This window comes from Xiphophorus hellerii, chromosome 6 (assembly GCF_003331165.1).
Source record: "Xiphophorus hellerii strain 12219 chromosome 6, Xiphophorus_hellerii-4.1, whole genome shotgun sequence".
Lineage (NCBI taxonomy): Eukaryota > Metazoa > Chordata > Actinopteri > Cyprinodontiformes > Poeciliidae > Xiphophorus > Xiphophorus hellerii.
Window position 1 is genome coordinate 7215355 of NC_045677.1, and position 22208 is coordinate 7237562.

Consider the following 22208-nt stretch of genomic DNA (forward strand, 5'->3'; position numbering starts at 1 on the left):
TTGGGCCTTTCCTGTGACTCACTGAACTAAATTAATAATATCTACATCTCCAGATTTAATTTAGTTAAAGAAATTGTCCTACCGCAGCAGCGCGGCTATGGACAGCATGTAAAAGAATAGTCTTTTTGCCCTCCAGCGTTGTGCGCATGTGCAAAATGTCCAGATAAAAACAAATGACACACACTGGGTCCACAGAGAGTGTGTGTGCAATTGTGTGTGTTGGTATGAACCTGGCTGTGAACTCTTTGTGGTCGGCTCCAATCTCCCGCTCTGCTCAGAGCCTGAGACGCGTCTGATGAGGAAGCTCCATTTTGAATCAGCTCTCCGAGCTAAAAAATAACAAAATGTGAGGATGGATGTTTAGCATTTTTTGAGAAAAGTGTTTCGTGTCATCACAAACAGACAGAAGCTATTAGCAGCCACTTTCATTGTGAAATTATGGAAGAATTATTGAACTGATTTAGCAAAATCACAAATGCACATCCAGTCTCACAAGAAGACGAAAAATAAATAGAATAAAGAACGGAGGATAAATGACTGAAGCCACAACCTTAAAAAATAATGTATTTCACGAGACCAACACCAATTAGTGGATGACTGGGGAGGGAATAAAAAAACAGGGTATTTATAATTTTTTCAGAATTAAAATGTTTCACATTTGACTTTTGATGCGACTAATGGATAAAACCCAACAGTGGCATTTTTCCAGCTGTAACTCTCAGACTCCAGCTAATGCCAAGCGTACAGATAAGACGGCAGTGGAAGGTATATCTGCGGCACAAACCTGGATTTTGCGCCACCCGTTGCGTGCCCTGATGTACAGCTCCCCCCCTCTCTCGGACACGTACGCCAGCGTTCCCTCGGCGGCTCTCTGGTCTCTGGTCTCTCTGCTGAGAGCCTTGACGGTCTTGAAGGTTGTCACCTGACCACACACCGTCACAACGTCACTGCCAGCGCTTTCCAGCGCTTTCCGGCGCTTTGGATTAGCCATCTTACCGGGTTAGCGTAGCCTGGAGATCCTGGTGGACCGGGAGGACCGGGAGGACCAGGGACACTGACGTCTGAAGAGAAGATATGCAGCATGATTACAGATGTACTCCTCAGTTCCTCCTAAATCTCTTTGTGTCAAACACTTACCAGATCCATATTCGGGGGCCGGTCCCGGCGGCCCAGCAGGGCCAGGCGGGCCTCGGGGCCCAGGTTGTCCGAGCCCGGGAGCTCCGGGTTGACCAGGAGTACCAGCCGGACCTGGGGGACCTACAACGGACTCCCCCTTTGGACCCTGAAGGCACAAACACAAAGATAGATGGATTACGTTAAGAAAACTGTGTGGGGTTTTTTTGTCCAAAGCTATCTTACATTTACTTAATTGTAACGATTTAATGGGTTTTTGATAGGGATGCACGATACATCGGCACCAACATCGGTATCGGACGATATTAAGCATTTTTTAACACATCAATATCGGCCAGATAAATACAGCTGGGCCAATATGAACAACCGATATTTATTTCCATCTTGTTGCTGTCTGTTGTTTTGTCTCTTTCTTTTCTCAAAGGTGTCAGAATTGTTGAGAAATACATAGGATATCAGTAAATACTGGTTATCAAAACAAAACAGCAACATTAATATTGGAATATTGATATCGGCCCAAATTTTGCATCTCCAGTATTTGATAAGCAGCAGCTTCGATGTACACCCTGCTCAGGTTCAACGTCAACCCACCACAAGTCCGGATTTCCCTGGAAGTCCTGGAGGACCGGGCTGGCCCGCGTCGCCCTTTTCTCCCTTTTCACCTTTGACCCCCAGATCGCCTTTAGCTCCCTGAGCGACAGAAAACAGTCGAACAAAACAAAACTAAAACAACGTTTTAACGAGATCTCATCTCAAGTAAACACTCAAATCAAACATTGGATGTTCTAATTAGTTTTTACTGCAATAAAAGGTGAATTTTATTTGAAAGTGTTTTGTTTACACATCCTCACTGGGTGGATGCGATCGTAACCGTGGACTGTGATGTTTGCTTAGCACATGCAGCTAACAGGCTCGCTGTTTGTCTTCCACATTCTGATCGGCTGAAGTTGCTAAACTTCGTCTAAAGCAAATCTCAACTCGTTTCCTCGCGTCCTTTGAGTGTTGCTCTGAACAGGAACATCAAAAACGTGATAACAACAATTTCTCCCCCACTGTTTTGTCTGATCATCTCTGTTGGAGATGTGCGAGACAGGCGTTCACTCACCTCTGCCGCGTCAGGTAACGGGGGTGCTGGCGGGAAAGTGGCCGTAAAGCGGTGTGCCGTGAATAACAAAGAAAGCAACAAGTTGAAGGGATGCAGGTTCAGAGGCTGCTGATGCTGCTGCTGCAGGAAAGAGACGAGTCTTACCGGGCGTTCCCAGCTCACCAGGCGTCCCTTCGTCGCCTTTGGCTCCTTTAAGTCCCACAGAGTCTCTCTTCGTCACCGACTCCTAGACACACACGCACACATACAGAGACACATTAATAACCGGATTGCTCAGGTTTGTGTTAAACAGGGTAAAAAGCGTGTCGATGACGTTGCTGCCAGCCCTGCGAAAAAACTGATTCAATCCAAGAGACACATGCTCAGTTATTGAGGTTAACGCACGGGGGGGGGGGGGTAAAGCGCGAAGGTTTTACAGCACAGCGTGAATTAATAACGGTTTGGAGTTAGATCTGCTCCGGGGTTTTCCTCAGAGAATATGAGCTACCAGACTTTGATTTCAGAAATGTTCCTTTCAAATGTAACACTGGTTTTACGTTGCTTTATTAAGGGGACACAACTTCCTACAGCACTTGGTTATCACAAAGAATCCCTTTCCGAGATGCTAAACGGTAAAAAAAAAACAAAAAAAAAACCAGACACCAGGAAGAAACCTTACTTATCTACCCAACAGTAAGTAGATCAGAGATGGAGCTCCATCGCTTTTACAACAACCAAAAAGATTATTACATGTCACGCAGTTTCATTCTTTCAGATACTGATCAAAAACGTGACGATGAACCAGCTCTGATTTACATAAACACAAGATATGTTCCTTCCCTTCATTTCTCATCCACGAGCTTTTGAGAAGGGAAAGAGCAGATGAGCTAAGTAGTGATCAGCATGCCCCCCCGAAACACCTCGCATTAACATTTGTCTTTAATGGCTGGACCCGGCTCAACCATCTACAGATATGCAGGGATTGATCTCTCTGGTTACGTTTTGGACTAAAAAAACAAACAAACAATGTTTTCATATTGCAGGAAAATCTGTGCAAGACAAATGTTAAAGCCTGATGCAATCACACCACGTCCACATTCATGTGGCTTTATCAGACGCCGTTAGGAGAACAGGAAGGGAAGGTAACAAGGAGGGGAGGAGGCACCAGAGGGGTTTCATGCTTTATTAAAAAAAAACAAAACAAACAAAAACCCACACACCACCAGAACCACCAGATTGGTCCCATTTCCAACAGGAAGGAACCATTCAGACGGTCCGGCTCAGACTTACTCGTCCCAGTTTGCAGTGCGGTCTGGGGCGCACCGGGAACACTGTCTTTTGGGTTCAAAGGAGAGCAGCGTGAGCAGAGTTTCATTTCAATGAAGCTTTAAGAGTTTTAACCAAAAATGTAGAAATCTAAACACTCTGCATTGTTAAACACCTTCATTTTCTGTCCAGTCGGGCCTTTAAATACTCCGGCATGTGAATGGTGACTAATGTAACATCCTGCAATAGTAAGTAAACTAATTTAACCGGCAGTAACAACCGGTCTGTATATTATTTCTTTGCTGTTAAGATTTGAGGATGCAGTTTTACTTTGGTGCAACAAAATTTTTCGTTACGAAATAAAACGGAAGGAAAAAATAAGTTTTCATTTCAGGTGAAACTATGCAATACGGAGATATTGGGAACTTTTTGAAAAATGACTTTAAAAAGACGTGAAGTTATGTTGCAATGTTAGACATTACATTTACCCAACAGATATGTGAGAAACGTGTTCAGGGTTTTACTTTTCACCCAGATTAATGATAGAAATTCTTGGGTTTTAGTCAAATCAGTGTTGATCTGTTATAAGCTAACACAATTACATTTAAACAAAAAAACAACAAAACAGAATGAAAGAAAACTAAAGAAATGCAGAATAACAATCACTTTTGATCATAAATGGATTTGCAATAAACTTTTGCTAAATAATAAAAATTAAATAGAGCACCCTCAGCATTTCTTGAAACGCCTGCAAAATAAGTGTAGATTTTTTTTTTTAAATTGAAATCTTACACTAAAAAGAAAGAAAAATCTCATTTTATTTAAGTATAGAAAAAGAAGGCCAAAAAAAATAAAAAAATAAATCCACATCTTATTTTGGGGTAATTGTGAAATCTCAATTATTTGCACAGCTTACAATTCCTACATAACGGATGTAACTGTGGGAGCTTTTAACGTCATACTTTGCCTTTTTTACGAGTCGATCAGAACATCAGGGACATTTATTTATCATCCTATTTCCCTAAACTAGACATTGTTGTAAAAAAAAGTATTTGCCTCGTCACCGAAAAAAGTTTGTTTTTCTCACTGTGTGAAGTTAAATCAGTGATCTTTGAAGGAACGGAGGGTCTTCATGCATTAACACCCTGTTTTATCTGATGCTGTGCAGCTCAATCAGATTTAGGCCAGGTCGTTGACCAGAAACGGCAGGACTGTCGTCCAGATGTAGAACCTAAGTGCTCTAAAAGTTTATATCAGTCCAACACACAGCGCGGAAGACGGTAAAGGAGGTAACGGGTTCCATGAATCCCGGATGACCGCCAGAGATTCTCTGTCGCTCAGAATCCTTGCATTTCGCGAGAAGATTCTGTAGGAACAGAGCCTCGGCTGACGTCGTGCTACATGGCCTCTGATTGATCATCCGATATCTCACAGGTGTGACTGTTGATATTATTGCTCAAACGGCGCATGCCTGAAGGGAACATTCAGTGCTTTCAGCACCGCCCTCTGGTGGTCAGTAGGGAGGAAATAGAACTCCAAACTAACTACAACCAAGCCACATAAAGAATGTTTCAGTTCTTTTACACACACCAGGGCCGTCAGTAACTTGTTTTTTGGTATAAAGCTACAATACTGTAATACTTACTGCGCTTCGTAACGCAAGAAGAGCCAGATAGAATAAAAAAAACAACATTAAGCAACATGTTCCTTTAATTATAAAACTTTCACATAAGCCATGATCACTTGCATACTTACTCCATTTAGACCGAGAATTCTTCCTGGTGGACCAGGAGGACCCGGAGGACCGGGAGGACCCTAAAAAAAAAAAAAAGAAAAGAAATATTGTTTCTGCATTTGTTTTAAAGTAAGTCGCTTCTTAAATCTTTGAATTGCTCTGAGTTTACGTTAACCATATATTATTATTAATCTCTGCTTGAGGGTTCCTCCTTACCGGCAGGCTGACAGATTCTCCTCGGTCGCCTTTTCTCCCCACCATACCGGGTCGCCCCTACAACAAGAGACGGCAGCGTTAACCTGTTGGCTCGAAAAATAAATGTAGGAGCAGATTGTAGTTTCCACAGTGCCGCGTTTATTCACTTCCCGTCCGCGCTGTGCGGTCAGCAGGTATGAGATTATATAAAACTACTCACTGGGCGTCCAGGGAAACCATACTCTCCTTTTTGACCAGGATGTCCCATCGGTCCCTGAAATGAAAGGCAGTCTGTTAGACAACGTTAGTGTCAGGATTGTCAACTTCTTCTTAAATTTAAATTTTAGGAGTGTAACACCTGGAAACTTTTAAAATATTAAACTTATTATAAACTCACCACAGGTCCTATGGTTCCTGGGAAGCCCCGGTCGCCCTGGGAGATCACAAAGCAGCACAATAAAACATAAAATTACAGAATAAAAGCAAAAAAATACAATGATATATATATATATATATAATTAGCATTTATATACATGTATATACTGTAACTTGTAACATGGCACAGATGAGACATTTTTTTCCAAAAGTAATTTCTATTTTACTGTTTATAAACGTTTCATCACAATCTGGTATCCATCATAACTTACGTTGCTTGTCAGTTTGACTCATTTTCTTTCTTGAATATTTACATTTCTACTTTAAAAGTATTTCGATCAGCTGCTTAGAATCACCAACATTCAATGAAGCGTTGTCATTTTATTCAATTCTAACAACAGAAGTGACAGCAATTCTGATAGAAACACATGCTTCATCTCGATGTCTTAAACAGAACATAAACAAGTTGCTTAAGTTGTTGTTTTAACATACCTTTGGGCCCTTTGGCCCCTGAGGGCCCCTCGGTCCAGACAAAATAGATCCATCTGCAGCGATTGTCACGCCAGGTTCGCCCTTTTCTCCCTGTAAAAACAAATAAAAAGCAAAAGAACAATAAAAATAATGCAAAAATCACAATATTTTCAAAAATATTTACGACCAATACACAAAGAAATTGTTATATTTTATGCATGATTGGTGTTGCTCAGCAGACACCCAGCTGGAATCTCAAATATCCTGCAAACAAAGAGCTATGACGTTGCACTGACAACAACACTCTTCAGTGTGGATTGCTGAGGGAAAGAGGCTGAATCATGGCGATTCTCACAATCAGTAAGATGCTTAAAAAGGAAGTGAGAGAAAACACAAATGGCTATATTTTCCAGAACTTGTCAGGATCTGTCAGCTGTTCATTTAGGCTGTAAAATCTTGTTGCTAACCTTCTCTCCTGTAGCTCCCTCAATACCTTGAGGTCCTCTGTCTCCCTTTGGTCCTCTAGGGCCCTGGGAAAGGGAAGAAAATCAGTAAATTGTACAATCTAAAAATCACAAAGGTCTTGACAGAAATAGCAAGAATGAAACAAATATGAAAACATAAAGGGAATTAGCTAAAAACATTTCTATGCCACAATGACTTTTGAAAAGAGTTCATGTAGAGTTCATGTAGTCCCGAGGACATTGGGACGGAGTTATTGACCGTCTTGAGTTTGAAGGTTCAGGAAGGACGACCATAAAACTGGAAGTTCAGCCATTTTGGAAATTCTACTGCATGTAGACTAAAAGAAATGTACGAAGTAAATCCTTGTCAAATTAAGCAGCTGGTTTACTGAAAAAGAAAGATTTACTGATGTAGCAAACAGACTTTCATACAGTCAGTGAGCCATAGAGTCGGTTGGGCCAACAGGCTCAGCATACAGTGGAGTAGCAAAAGGTAACTTACTGGAAATCCGGCTTGTCCCGGCAAACCTTCAGGGCCCTGGAGCAAGTCAAACACACACAAATACACTCATGTCTGTACTGGAAAGGCAGCGAGTCTCGGTCATTTATCTATTCTGACAAAGCCATAGCATTAAACTAGACACCAATGGCAGCAGTTTGGTTACACTTTTACAGTTCTGAAAAAAATAATGGATTATTTCCGTTGCTTATAGCTGCTGCAAAAACATGGAGTAATTTTTTTTAATGTTGCAAAACCCATCTCGGTATTTATATTTAAAAATATATCAAACTGCATAACCGTCATCACTTTTTACATGTGTAGCCAGAGAGCACGCACCCTGGGCCCCGGGGGTCCTCTGAACTCTGTGAAGTTTAACATCCCATCTGTAGCGTTCTGGAGCAGCTGCAGGCAGAACACATGGTTCAAAACACAAAGCATCTTTTAATGACGTCACCAACAATATGATAAATGTATTACAGCAAAAGAAGTACATTTAATTTTATTTTTATTTTTTTTCAAATTTGTGCTTTAAACTGACTGCATTCAAACACAAAATGTCGTCAGAAGAATTTAATCTGAACTTTGGCCCTTGTAAGTTTGTCATAATTATTTAGTTTTAAGCTTGGATTTTAAGTGATATTTCATTTAAATAAGAAGTGTTGAGACGCTTATCAAGGACACACACTCACAAGCTTTTACACACCTGGCATGTTTCACTTTCACACAAAGGCCTTTGTAGAAATGGAAACTTAAGCTGACGTAACACATCAGGCGACCAATAGGCGTGTCTTAGATATAGGGAATGGATCGTCCGTTTTTGATCAGATGCTGTATAATTTCGGTTATATTCACTTCACAACAAATTAGCCTGTGAGGGTAAGCGTCTCTCTTTTATAGCGCTAAAAAAGAATAAAAAAAGTAAACTCTGATTATTCTGTGTTGGCTGATTTCCTGTTCGTGTGCTCACACGCTTTGGGTCCGTCGAGTTTAAATCACAACAATTGGTAGCAGAGGATGGTTTCGTGTTGAGACGCGAGCAGAGATTGGACGGGCCTTTTACGGCAACAGCCTGCCGGGACAGTACACGGGCGTTGGGCCCCAATAAACAGGTGAGGAAGCTTTTTCCTTAAACATACACCCTTGTACTGTTTCTTTGGGCTGTCTAAATTCCATATATCAGCCGGTGTTCATATTGAGTTGTCTGATTTGTCAGTCGTGTTCGTACTGCTTTCCGTTGGTTCGTCTAAGTCTTTTATTATTCATAGGAGCAATATAAAAAAACAACAAAAAAAGTTTGGGTCGATTGGCATGCAGTGAGAACTGGCCGTCTCCCCCTTGCGTCGGATGAAGGTTCAGGCTGGGTTTTGTCAGTTTTGTCCCCGAGGAGTACTGTCCTCGATAAATAACGCGCCGGCCAATCTGAGTCAGCTCGAGAAATGCTAAAAGCGGTGAAAGCTGGCCACCATACGACAACGTAGATATTGGGTTAAGGTTGATCGCGATCTGCTCCTCAGATGAAGTATAAGTATAAAGTATAAGTAAAAAAGTGTTACTAAAATAGGAGCTCTGAAGAGCGTGGATCCATTTCCGTGTTTTGTGTAAAGTTGTCTCTTTTATGTCAGCTGTGTCTCTGTCAGCTGTGTGTGTCCGACTCTGCCGCCGAGCAGACGTTTCTGTCCATGCGTCGCTTTTCTGTTTGTTGTAAATGTGCTTTGAAACTATGGTTGGGGTCTGGGAACTGTAATTTGGGGAAAAGTTTTTAACTTTATCTGCTGTGTTGGTTTTCTCGCCGCCGTGCGAGCAGAAAGAAAAAAAAAAGGAGAAAAAAAAGGGAGACAGAGGCTCGCCGCCGTGCGAGGCAGTAAAAAAAGGCAGAGAAGAGGAGAGGTGATCTCTGGGTCTGAACATGGCGGAGGAGGTCGACAGGGAGAAATACGATTCAAAGTGGGGCATAGGGCCTTGGATTACCCTTGGTGAACAAATAGACGGATTAATAACTTATCTGGCAGAGCATGACGAATTTCAGAATAAGGAGGAAGAGGGTAAACTGCAAAAAAAGATGAAATGTCTGGTGGGGAAGAAAGGTGGCGACTTGTTAAACAGGCAGCCATTGGGAAAATACTTGCTGCAAGGGATAACTGATTCAAAAATAATATTGATAGACGCCATGGAAAAACAGGAAGAGGCAGGAGTTTTCACTAAAATAGGCTGCAGAAAAAATAGGCAGAACGCCGAGATAGAACTCAGGAAGAGTGAAAAACTCTTGGTCTCGTGGCAGGGGCTCTCTCATGCATTTGAACACAGAAATCAAGAAATTGCCACCAGCTCTGAACACGCAAACATACACACACAGAATTCACTTCCTCCACCATATACTGGAGACGAAGCTCCACCTGCCAAGGGGATAGATCCAGTAATTAATATCACAGATGGAACTTTGGCAGTCGAGGGGGGGACAGCTCCCTCACAAAACACTTCAGGGGTCCTCAGTGGGGATGGAACCCCGACTTGGACCGTATTAGATCAAACCCCAAACCAACCTCGAGCGTGTGCGCCGGATCCCATGGTTTGGTCACAGCTAAGCGACACCTTCAGCCAGTCTGCTCAGAGGTTGCAGGACTTATGTGATAAGGCCGAACAGATGGAAAAGGGCGAGAGACGGTCTAAACCAGCCAGAAACATTAAAGTCACGCTGGATGCGAGTGGAACATGGGTGTCAGAGGACTTGAGAGACAGAAGCGATGAAATGTATCACGTAGCCTGTCCTCCAGGGAGCATGGGCGGTCTAGGCCTTGGGGACGTGGAAGCAAACACAGGGGGTGAACATAGCCGGCCTGGGGGCTACACAGGAGCTTATCCTCGTTTAAAAAACAGTGTTGGTGGTCAGAAATATGTTCAGTTTCCCTTGGGTGACAGAGATGCAATAGTAGATAAACTTCCCAGTATCACCGCTGGAGGGAGCCTTTGGCTGGCAGAGTTAGACTTGTTAACATCAGGCAAGACTCTCACTATGGGTGATTTTAGAGCAATAATGAGCAGATCTATGTCCGGAATGGTCATGAAAGAGGTGGAGAACGCAGCCGGGACACAAAATGTAAATAATTCAACTGCAGTACACCAATTCATCACACCCTTGGCTCGAGCAATAAAACAGCAGTTTCCTCTAGCCACCATCGCTCCTATTACTAAATTTGAGTGGGATTGTAACATGGATCCCAAAGAGTATATAAATAAAGCTGCAGAAACCTGGCTCAAACAAACTACAGTTAATCCCAAAGGCCAACACACAAACTTAACTGAAATGTTTCGAGAAGCAGTTTTAAAAGGCGTCCCTGAACAGGTTGTGCAGTCTATAAAAAACAATCCAGATCTTGCAGGGTGTGAACATGTGAGATGGGAGAGACACCTGCTTCATCACCTATTAAAGGCGCAGGATGAGTTAAAAAAAAAACTGTCTGACACAAAGGATTTAGAAATTCAGCTGTTGAAACTCCAACTGCAGGAAGCAAAACAAAAACTAAGTAAAAAAAAGGATAAGCATGAACATGTGATGGTTGCAGCTGCAGTAACAGGACCCCCCTCACAAGTTTCACCTACACAGGGTGGGGTTCCTAATTACTGGCAAAACTCTAATCAAAATGGGGGAGCACCTGCTCCTCTTTACCCTTTTGTATATTCTCCAAACAGGTACGGAGCGTTCTCTCGTGGAGTGGGGTTGCGTGTTGGGGGTCGTGGGAGGAGGGGCATGGAGCGGGTGCGCGGTGGAAGGGGCGGAGGGCCCAGAGCCCGTGACGTATGTTACATCTGCGGTCATCCTGGACATTGGGCTCAGCACTGTTGGAATATACCAGCTCCTGTTTCCCCTCACGGACAGCCAGGTATGATTCCCCACAATCCCTCTGTGCTTCCCGCAGCAAATGAACCCGGACAGTACTTTCAGTAACTACTGACACACCCCTGAGGACCCCAGAGACAGCGTGGGCACTGCAGACCCCATGCTGTCAGCAACAGTGGAAAGGAAACACACAGACTTCCTCGTTGACACCGGTGCCACACATTCTACACTGAACTCTGCCCCTCCTTTTTGTCTGACATCACGAACTGTATCTTTAACAGGGTTCTCAGGGACTGAACAGAGTCTGCCATTCACTACGCCTCTGACCTTCAAATTGGGTAATCAGCAAATGAAACACTCTTTTGTGAGTTCGCCCACGACTCCCGTGCGTCTGCTGGGGCGAGACCTGCTGATAAAGATGGGATCCACAGTTATGTGTTCTGCTGATGGACTAATTGTTGCCTTTCCTGATGGCACCTCCCTTCATTGTGGAAACTTTCACATGGCTGGAGAGTTTCTCATGCAGCCAGTGGTGTCTGAGTATGCTGACATCTACTGGGGCCTTTTAACGAACGTACCCTCCAGCAGTCTCATGTCATTGTTCATGGCTTGGAAGCCCTGGATCCTGGCCCTACGCCCCTATGTGTCTCCGCCCGACCCTCCTCACGTCACCCTGTTCTACGACAGAGACGAGTCCAAATGGTACCAGGAAGCTTTCCTGTCTTCCGCAGAGGAAGCGACCTGGGAGGTAAAAATTTCAGATATTTTTGTGTCTCCCGCTGGGGTGGCTGCTGCTGTCTGTCTTACAGAACAGCAATTAGAGTGGTATCGAATGTCTGATGAAGCTGTGCCTCACATCTCTCTCTGTTTGCACCCTGAGCATCAAGCCAACGAACTGGGCGGAATGGTTAAACGATCACTGGCAGCCACAGATTGGATTGTCACAGCAGCGCCAGGTTTGTGTTTCTCCCCCTCTCTTGACACATATAAAATCAGTTTTTCAGGGTCTGAAACAGTAGAGCTCCATCATGAACGACTGTCTAGACATCACGGTAGGGAAAAATCTGACCACCCTTTAGCAGAACAAATGATAACATCTATGCCCACTTCTCTCTGGGCAGAATCGCCTACGGAAGTTGGGCTGGTTTCCTGTGCTCCTATTTCATTTCAGGTGGACTCTGAGAGACCTCTCTGGATTCCTCAGTATCCACACAAACCCGCAGCTGAACAGGGCATCGCAGAAACAATAACAGGGCTAATTCGGGCTGGCGTGCTGGAACCCTCGCAGTCTGATTGGAACACTCCCATTTTACCTGTGGAGAAAAAAGGTACTGGTAAATACAAAATGGCCCATGATCTTTGGGCAGTGAATGCAGTTCTCAAGACAAAAACTGTGCCGGTTCCGAACCCATATGTGTCTACTGCTGCATTAACACCCACTCAGCAGTGGTACACCTGTATTGATTTGGCAAATGCATTTTTCTGTCTCCCTCTGGCTGAAAGCTGCAGGGACTACTTTTCGTTCACTCACAAGGGTCAGCGGTGGCGCTACACCAGGCTACCACAGGGCTTCGCCCTGTCCCCAGGGCTGTTTAATCAGGTTTTGAAAGATGTTTTATAGGACTGCCCACTTCCGCCACAAACGACCCTCATTCAATATGTGGACGACCTTTTGCTTGCTGCACCCACCGCGGAGATCTGCGTTAAAGCCACCTCCCTGGTTTTGCAGCACCTGTACCAAACAGGTTTTAAGGTCAGTAAAAACAAATTGCAGATTGCACGAAAACAGGTTTCGTTTCTGGGAAGAATAATTTCAGCAGGAACAACTGGAATGTCCCCATCTCACAAACAATCCATTTTGCAACATCCAAAACCCGCCAGAGTTAAAGACATGCTCTCCTTTCTGGGTCTAACGGGCTACAGCAGGGGCTACATTCCGTCTTACACGGATCTCACTCAGCCGCTTCGAGCCTTGGTTAACGAGCAAGGCATGAGAAATCTGAATAATCTCCTCATTTGGCACACTAAGGCCGAACAAGCTTTTACCTCTCTCAAACAGCACATGGCGTCGGCTGCAGAGCTCTCCATCCCTGACTACACTTTGCCGTTCTTTCTGGATGTTTCTGTGACAAAACTGGCTGTAAACGGAGTTTTGTTCCAGAAAAAAGGGGGAGAGAGAAGAGTACTGATGTACTTATCTGTAATGATGGACAACATGGAAAAAAGGCATCACCCTTGCACGCAACATGCAGCTGGGATAGCCAAACTGATACAAAAAACTGCACACATAGTCATGGGACATGCACTACAGGTGTTAACTACACACAGTGTGGTGGCATATGTAAACTCACAGAGTTTCACCATGACAGCGTTGAGGCAACAAAGACTTTCCAAAGTCCTGGAAGCTCCAAACATTTCATTCACACACGAAGACGTAAACATGGCAGACTGTTTTGCAGAAGGAGAACCACACGTGTGTGCGGAGCTGGTGGCAAGGACGGAGAAGGTAAGACCAGACCTTCAAGCAACTCCTCTGCTGGGACCAGAGGTGAGACAGTTCTTTACAGATGCTTGTTGTTTCAGACACAAAACACAAGGGTTAAGAGCAGGCTATGCAGTAGTTGAAAGCACAGAAGTAGGATTTCTCACCAGACAAGCAGAAAGACTACAAGGGCCAGCATCTGCACAGAGGGTAGAAATAAAAGCAGTGGTCGTAGCGTTATAGCTTGCCCAAGGCTTAGAGGTCAATGTGTACACAGATTCGGCCTACGTTGCAGGAACAGTGAATTTGGAACTTTGCCAATGGATGAGAGGCGGATTTCTGACCACGAGCGGACAACCCATAAAACATGAGCGTGAGGCAAAGGAGCTTGCTGACGCATTACTGAAGCCAGAAAGAGTGGCAGTCATCAAATGTAAAGGACATGATGTATCAGATACACTGGTTGCCAAAGGCAACCAGGCAGCCGACAGAACAGCAAAAATGGCTGCAGGTTACACAGATTTGGTCATGGTGTGTTTGTCAGAGGAGGAATTACATGACAAACTGACACTGGAAGAGGTGGTAAGATGCCAAAAGGGGGCGTCGCCGGAAGAGAAAAACATGTGGAAGCACCGAGGCGCTACTGAAACAAATGAATGCTGGAGGGGCCCGGACGGCAGGCTAATTCTGCCCCCCGGGAAAAAACAAGAGCTGCTCCAAGAAGCTCACGGAGTTGGGCATTTTGGAACTAAACAAATGATGCACAATCTCAAAGAATGGTGGCACCCCCACATGCTTCGCATGATCAAACATTTTGTGCAAAACTGTGAAGTGTGTGAACAATTTAATCCTAAGAAAACTTTGAATCCACATCAGGGGCAGTTCCCTCCACTGACAGGTCCAGGGAAAGAGATTGTGTTGGATTTTACAGACATGGTGAACACAGTGCAAGGCAAAAGATACATGCTGGTTTGTGTTGATGCTTACACAGGGTGGCCGGAAGCCTGGCCAGCAGCAAAAGAAGACAGCAAGACAGTAATAAAATGTCTAATCAATCATTACATCCCCAGGCACGGTTTCCCCGAGAAAATCAGGTGAGACAATGGAACACACTTCAGAAACAAGGACCTTCAAACAGTGGAGGCTCACCTCGGTTTGAAACATAGGTTTGGAACGGTGTACCACGCAAAATCTCAAGGAAAAGTTGAACGAATGAATCAGAATTTGAAAACAAAATTGGCTAAAATTTGTGCACAAACAAAATTAAATTGGGTTGATGCATTACCTCTGGCTTTGATGTCCATCAGGTGTTCGATAAACGCCAGGACAGGACTGACACCGTTCGAGCTCACCACCGGACAGAGTTTTCCAGGACCGACACCACCACCCGGGGAACCAGGTGACCTACGACCTTTAACAAGGAAAGACTATTTTTCTCATTTACAGACTCTAAAGAAAGAATGGTGTAAGATCCAAGGACAACAAACAGAGAGAGCGACTCCTACAGAGCCCACCGCCCAGTGGGTGTGGTTGAAAGTCATCAAAAGGAAGTGGACAGAACCGAGGTTCACTGGCCCATATCAAGTGGTGGAGCGGACATCTCACGCAGTGAAACTCAAAACAAAAGGTGACACCTGGTACCATTGGTCACAGTGTGCGGCTGCCCCAAAACCGGGACCGGTAACACGCACTTAACATGCCTCCACCCAATCGCATTTCTATTCGCTGGGTGCTCCAGACACATCCTTGGCACAAGACAGCAGTATTGAGCACCATCGCACTAGTGATGACCTTCATGATCTTCGGATTAGAGCACATAAGAGCACATGGGATAAATAACACACAGACAACCTTACCATCACACCATATAGTGCCTAGGGACATTCCTTCGCAACATGCAACCGATGGCAGCAGACGCACTTCAGATGGTCAACAACCTGTACTCACCTTAAACTACTACAAGGGCTCAGACACCTCATTTAGATTTGACCTGTGTGACATCATTGACTGTGGGGGTAATCCAGTGGGATGGAAGAACTGGGAGGTGTATTTGTGTATGGACTTCAAAATTAACGATTGCTACGCAGCTTGTGAGGGCTGGTGGTGTCCCTACTGCTCACTTTGTCCTTACTGGGATACAGTCACTCATTACACAGGGACGTGGAAACCAACTCACTCCCATTTGCCCAGCAGTCAGGTAAGCAAGATGTCATTTACCAGGCTCAGTTCACCCACAGAGAATCCACTCCTTTTATCACTACATGGCGTGCAGAGTTCGCTGCATGATGGCAACGCTAGCACAATGCGCATTGTGCTAGGAGTTGAGGCCAGCGGAGGAGACCCTCTAAAGGTAATCCAAATTAACCTCCTGACACCACTAAACAACAAATCTGAAGATGAGACTTTCTCTGAACAAGGTAACGATAACAATTCAGGCTTTCTAGACAAAGAAACTGGGGCTGTGCTTACTTTTGACTGTTCTAAATTGACCCCTGCTGATGTGATAATGTTAGCAACAGGTTACACTGGAACTAATTTGTGGTTAGACTGGCTAACTGCAACAGCGCGACAATATCGAATGTCTAATTGTGTGGCCTGCGCAGCTGGACGACCTCGAATGTATACTGAGCCCGCGCCGTTGATTCTGTCTGACATTTGGGGTTTTAACTGCATGCTCAATATGACTAAATTTAAACAGCCCTCCGGATGTGACACCTTAACAACTTTATTTCCTTTAATTAACAGCAGGACCCGCATGGTGCCCGCCATTCCAGTTAAAGATCATTATGTCTGTTTCAATTTCACAGCAGGTAATCGGAGTGTGGGCCGGATTTCTGAAAGTTGGTGTAACATCACACTCCCAGGACACTTAATAGGCACATGGGCGAGAGATGGGATATTTTATCTATGCGGGGGAAATAAACTAATTGGGAGAATAGAGACAGGTATGACAGGTGTCTGTGCTATGGTGAGACTGAGGGCGCACGTCATAATGGTGGGAGAACAGCAACCCCTGAATAACAGCATCTCCTCACGGGTAAAGAGCAGCGCATTTGATTTTACCACTAACTCACCCACTTATATCGACAGCATACGGGTTCCGCGGGGGGTTCCAGATCAATATAAATTAGTGGACCAGGTTGCACCAGGTTTTGAGAGCATTTTCCTACGGATAACACCCAATAAAAATGTCGACAGAATAAATTATATCCATTACAACTTCCTGAGGTTAACTAATTTCACTAGAGATGCAATTGAAGGTCTGTCTGAACAATTAGCCCCCACCTCATTAATTGCTCTTCAGAATAGAATGGCACTAGATATGTTACTAGCAGAAAAAGGGGGGGTCTGTGCTATTTTTGGGGATCTCTGTTGTGTCTTTGTGCCTAATCACACGGCACCTGATGGGACAGTGACCAAGGCGCTGGAAGGACTTAAGGCCCTGAGTAAAACCATGCAAGAGCAGTCCGGTGTTTCCAACCCTCTGGATAAGTTGTTCGCAGACCTCTTTGGAAAGTACAAGGACATCGTCATCTCTTTGCTCGTCTCTGCGGCAACTTTCCTGGCATTCCTGATCACCTGCGGTTGCTGCTGTGTGCCTTGTCTAAGATCCTTAGCTGTACGGTGTATAGCTTCAACCATAGAGAAGGGGAGCGAGAGTGATGTGAAGCCCCCTGCCTATCAGATGGTTTCCCGTGAACGTAGAACAACCGTGAACCTGCAACTTTCCAGAGTTTAAGTAAATGAAGTCCAATCCTTTCTGGGTGTGCCAGGATGAAAATGAGGCATCTAGACACACGTAGAAACTGGTTCGACATTGCTAGGTCTTGCACTGAAGACACTGTTCTGATTAGACTTTGTGGATCACATTACAACCCAATCCTGCTGACTTTTTACTCTTTTACCAGTATAATTACATTGTCTGAATTTTTGCCTGTTACATTGATTTGCATATTTTGAAAGTACTCCTTTTATAACCATTAACTTCTTCAGTACTGATTTCACATTTCATGAATTAAATCCACCTTCTTTCATCTTTCAAAAAAAATGGGGTCTTAACATTTCTTTGTTCACGTTTTGATTTTTAAGTATTGTCCAACATTCAGTCATTTTAAAGTTAATTGTCTTAAGTTTTGGTTTGATATATCTAACAGGTTATCTAACCCTTTATTCATTTTGCATTTTGTAACCATTATTAAGTTTATGTTTTACTGGCATTTATAGCACTAACTTCACAATTTTACTCAATTTGCATTTAATTGTTTTTTGACACCTTACTAATCAGTTTTAGCAAAAAAAAGGGGAAAAATATATATATCTTTCTAACATTTCATTACCGTTCATTAACATTCACATATTATTTTGACATTGCACTGTTAACATTTTATTTTTATTTTTCTTGAATGTTCTTTTTAGCCTGTAAGAGGGACATTGTGGTTTCGATCCACCGCCTCGGAGGCGTGGGGTGCCCTATCACGTTTTACCCCCAATGAATGGAAATAACATGACGTTGAAAGTAAAGTCAAGATCAGTAATGAGCCTCGGGGGATGTTTCCGGATGGGGGCAGTGTTCCTCAGGTTGTGTGGTCTCTTTGAGACCAAAAGGGGGAGTTGTTGAGACGCTTATCAAGGACACGAACTCATAAGCTTTTACACACCTGGCATGTTTCACTTTCACACAAAGGCCTTTGTAGAAATGGAAACTTAAGCTGACGTAACACATCAGGCGACCAATAGGCGTGTCTTAGATATAGGGAATGGATCGTCCGTTTTTGATCAGATGCTGTATAATTTCGGTTATATTCACTTCACAACAAATTAGCCTGTGAGGGTAAGCGTCTCTCTTTTATAGCGCTAAAAAAGAATAAAAAAAGTAAACTCTGATTATTCTGTGTTGGCTGATTTCCTGTTCGTGTGCTCATACGCTTTGGGTTCGTCGAGTTTAAATCACAACAGAAGACTGGGTGTGTGTTTGTGTGATCGCCTACTTCCTGTAGGTTTGCAACAGGTCCTGGAGGTCCGGGAGGCCCGGGCGGTCCTGTGATACTGAGCCCGTCAGCACCTGGATCGCCCTGCGAACGCAAAATGCTTATTTCCAACAGCATTTTATATATTTATCAGACTGAAGAATTTGACTTGTGCTGCATGAAGCATTTATAATTGTATCCAATCTTCCTACCTTTGGTCCTGGGCTGCCTTTTTCTCCTTTGGACCCCTGTTTGAAAGAAGAAATAAGTATTTTATTCTACTTAACATCAACTAGAATGTTTTGGCAGCAACCACAGTCCAACTAATCCAACTAATCGCAAGACTTTGTACTAACAAATCAATACAGATTAGCTGGAGCCCCTGGTAAGGACGTGTAAAACACCATAAAGTTTGAACCTATATTTCACTTTGGGTTTGTTCAGAGAGAAAATCAAAGAAATTCTTACAAAATCCCCTCTTGGATTCCCTTCCTGTCAACAAGCACTTTGTAAAACTTCCTTAATCTGACAGGAAGGCAGGTTTTCTAATTCTGTAAAGTTTCACAAGATTGGGACACAGAAGGAACGATCACCTGAGTGAGGCAGCCCCCCCCCCACCTTCTTGAAATCTAACTAGATTAGTCTCAAATGTTTGTGCTACCTTTGTATTAGTTTGTGCGGCTGTCATTTTAAAGATATTAAGAAATGTTTCCAGAGGTCATGAAAGGTCAACAAGCCCCCAAACTCGCTTCAAATCAGGCAAAATTGGTGTCAGTCAACTTGGCTACGTTTGTGCTGGTTCGTGCAGCAAAGCATTTTTTGTTTGTGCCAGTATCATTTTTAATGATAATAATAAACATGTTTCCAGAGAAGTTTGATTTTGAATCTACTACTTCTGCATTGATGAGTCCATATGTTTTGAATATCCTCTGTAAAACTGGCTGATGAAACATTTTCAGTTCATTTTTCAGTTCCCACCATACGTTCATTATAAAAAAACATTCATAAAACCAATTAGTTGAACAAGGACCTCAGAGCATTGGGAAGGAAAACAGACCCACACCATATTTAGGTCATTTTCACATATTCTTTATATTTTTCAGCCCAAATCCAACTGGAGCCTCTGTTACTGAAAACCTCAATATTGGTCTCATTTCACAGAAACATCGGATCTGATGCCTTCGTTAGATCACGTCTAACAGTTGTCATGGAGACCTGAAGACTCCAAGATGCTGCTCATTACTGTGGTTATCTAACAAAGTGTTTCAACATTTAAATTTTTTATTTTTAACCTCACTTCCCATTGCGCTACCTGCGCATGGTGACTAGTATAAGAGTTTGAGGGTAACTAAACATAAGTTCCTAGAAAGTATGATCAACTCAAAAACATTAAGTAGAAAACTAAAAAATAAAAACATTGTTTCGGTTGATTTTTTTTAAGGGCATTTAATAGTTTTTTTCAGTGTGAGACTTTGCTCCGGCAACAAAAGCTGACAGCAGACATCGCTTCTCTGCTTCAGTAGAACGACCCAGAATCCTGCGTTGCATCAATATCATGTTCACATGCCAACCCAAAACACATACAAAAACGGCAACAACATGGAAACAAATATCAAACGTCTGCCCAGTTTTACTCATCATACCAACGCAATGTTAATGTGGATATACTGTTCACGCCTACATCACCGTGTTATTGTTGATGCTTACTCTAGGACCTGGCAGTCCTGCAAAGCCCTGAAGGCCGTCTGGTCCTCGTTTCCCTGGTTCCCCCTGAAATGACAGAAGTTATAGAGTGCAACATCAAGTGAATATTATGCATTTACATATTTGCCTGATGCAGCAAAAATAATACGCATATCTTTTGTAGACAATGTTCCGGTTTAGTTTGATGAGCTGCCATTTGTTGGTAAGTGGAAGTGATGCGGCTTTAAAGGGATTTTCTTCAGCTTGGAAGCAGTTTGGCACACCAATTATTATGGCAAGGAATTCACTTAATGTAATATCTGAAACCCATTGAACAGGGATGGATGAGTAGCTGATAGACAGCAAATTGTTTACAAAAGAAATGTGATCCATTCAAGTTTAGAATGGCCCCACCTTAACGGAAAGCCCAGGAACACCAGGAGCGCCGTCCTCACCCTGAAGGCACCACAAGAACACTGTCACTAACGAAGCAAGTCATTTCCCCAGCCACAAACTGTACTTTATTGAGATTTTCTCTAACATAGAATTGTACATAATAGCGACGTGGAAATGAAGTAGGATGTGGTTTCCATCTTTTTACAGTAGAATGTGGGACAGATTTATGACGCATGAACAAGTCGGCGGAGCAGAAACGGAGAGAAATGATCAAATCCACCAGTTTCTGAGAAAATTGGGACTTTCGCTTTTTTTGTAAAATATGCTGGGTCAAATCGTGAAGAAACCATGCCATTCTTTAAATATCAGTTTCAGAGGTTTTAAAACGGTAAACTTTGTGTTTAAATTGAGCTTGTTTACAGAGTAAACCTGAGCCGCAGTTGATTAACATACCGGGCTTCATTGGCTATTCACATGTTTTTGTTTCGGTTCTTTGGCCAATAAGTTGCAAGTTTGAAGTAAACACATCACTCAACCCACAATGGTAACGGGCATTAGAAAAGAAAGATGCTTTGAAGATGACATCTACTGTAAAAAATGAAAGAAAACAACACAGAACTACTTATATGAGCAGAGGAAATTTATGTATGCAGGAATATTTTTCATCTTCCCAGGGTAAGTTGCAGGGTTAGGGAGAAACTCTCAGAATCTTGTTTAATGAGTACCAACAAATGGTCATATCTTCTTCATTGTGTTTTTGAGTTTTGATATCCATTTATTTGACATTATTGAAAAGCCTTGAATAACTCAAAACGTCCCTGAGAAGACTTGTTCAAGGTTTTGACGTGGCCTGTCTCATTTGTATTCAGTCTTATTTTTGCCCTGATGTTCCTAAATGAAATTCAACGCAGTCGGTCGCCTTGCGAAAGCAATCGGCTGCTTTCACAAGGCAGGCTGTTCTTTAACAGGTGAGAACTGATCCCGGCAGTCCTTCGCCGCCGTGTCATTAATGATGCAAAAGCTAAAGTCACACCGCTTCAACATTTTCCCATTTCAACAGCCACAAACTGTGTTTTATCGAGATTTTCTCTTACAGGCTAACAAGGAGTTGCACATTATAGTGCAACTCATATGCGCCTGTTTGTATCGATCCCTGAAATCTATATTTGTTGTTTATAAAATTGTGTCGGCAACATGTTGAAAGTGCGAGGAAGTGAAGGCGGTGTACATATGAAGAGATTACCGGTGGTCCAGGGGGTCCTGGTACGCCAGGAGGGCCCTTGAAAAAAAAGAAAAGAAAAGATTTACCACATAATATTAAGAACGCACACACAAACATACAGATGATTTACACTGACCTGCGGTCCTCTTACTCCTGTCCTAATTAACAAGTCGCTCTTTCCCGATCCTTCCATATCCTTTGAAAAAGAAACAAAGAAAACAGTCTTGTTTGTAAAATGCTCTAATGTTGTGAATGAAGAACCCACTCTTCTTTTCTAATGTGCCCGTTATGTTCATCCATGTCTCATTTCATTCCTTATGCTAGCAGCTGTTTATATGGTCTGTGTTTGACGTAAACTACGATCACCTCTACAAGGACTTTGGTTCCTGGAGGGCCA

General features: G+C 43.3%; 1 protein-coding gene across 5 annotated transcripts in view; it reads right to left on the minus strand.

The window, feature by feature from the left end:
• Nucleotides 1-22208, minus strand: part of col15a1b (collagen, type XV, alpha 1b) — a 73890-nt gene that overhangs the window by 3906 nt on the left and 47776 nt on the right. For 3 of the 5 annotated variants that reach the window (XM_032566264.1, XM_032566263.1, XM_032566260.1), the window contains 23 exons: nucleotides 22178-22208; nucleotides 21948-22007; nucleotides 21833-21868; nucleotides 20608-20649; nucleotides 20218-20280; nucleotides 18723-18758; nucleotides 18532-18615; nucleotides 7563-7628; nucleotides 7227-7262; nucleotides 6728-6790; nucleotides 6282-6371; nucleotides 5812-5847; nucleotides 5635-5688; nucleotides 5436-5492; nucleotides 5240-5299; nucleotides 3509-3553; nucleotides 2384-2465; nucleotides 2240-2265; nucleotides 1726-1824; nucleotides 1138-1282; nucleotides 997-1061; nucleotides 785-922; nucleotides 231-329 (listed from right to left, as the gene is read on the minus strand). The exon at nucleotides 22178-22208 is cut by the window's right edge and continues 107 nt beyond it. In XM_032566264.1, coding sequence (XP_032422155.1) covers nucleotides 231-329; nucleotides 785-922; nucleotides 997-1061; nucleotides 1138-1282; nucleotides 1726-1824; nucleotides 2240-2265; nucleotides 2384-2465; nucleotides 3509-3553; nucleotides 5240-5299; nucleotides 5436-5492; nucleotides 5635-5688; nucleotides 5812-5847; nucleotides 6282-6371; nucleotides 6728-6790; nucleotides 7227-7262; nucleotides 7563-7628; nucleotides 18532-18615; nucleotides 18723-18758; nucleotides 20218-20280; nucleotides 20608-20649; nucleotides 21833-21868; nucleotides 21948-22007; nucleotides 22178-22208 — 1513 coding nt within the window. The remainder of the gene's footprint in view (nucleotides 1-230; nucleotides 330-784; nucleotides 923-996; nucleotides 1062-1137; nucleotides 1283-1725; nucleotides 1825-2239; nucleotides 2266-2383; nucleotides 2466-3508; nucleotides 3554-5239; nucleotides 5300-5435; nucleotides 5493-5634; nucleotides 5689-5811; nucleotides 5848-6281; nucleotides 6372-6727; nucleotides 6791-7226; nucleotides 7263-7562; nucleotides 7629-18531; nucleotides 18616-18722; nucleotides 18759-20217; nucleotides 20281-20607; nucleotides 20650-21832; nucleotides 21869-21947; nucleotides 22008-22177) is intronic. The other 2 variants (XM_032566261.1, XM_032566262.1) reach the window with 2 other exon arrangements.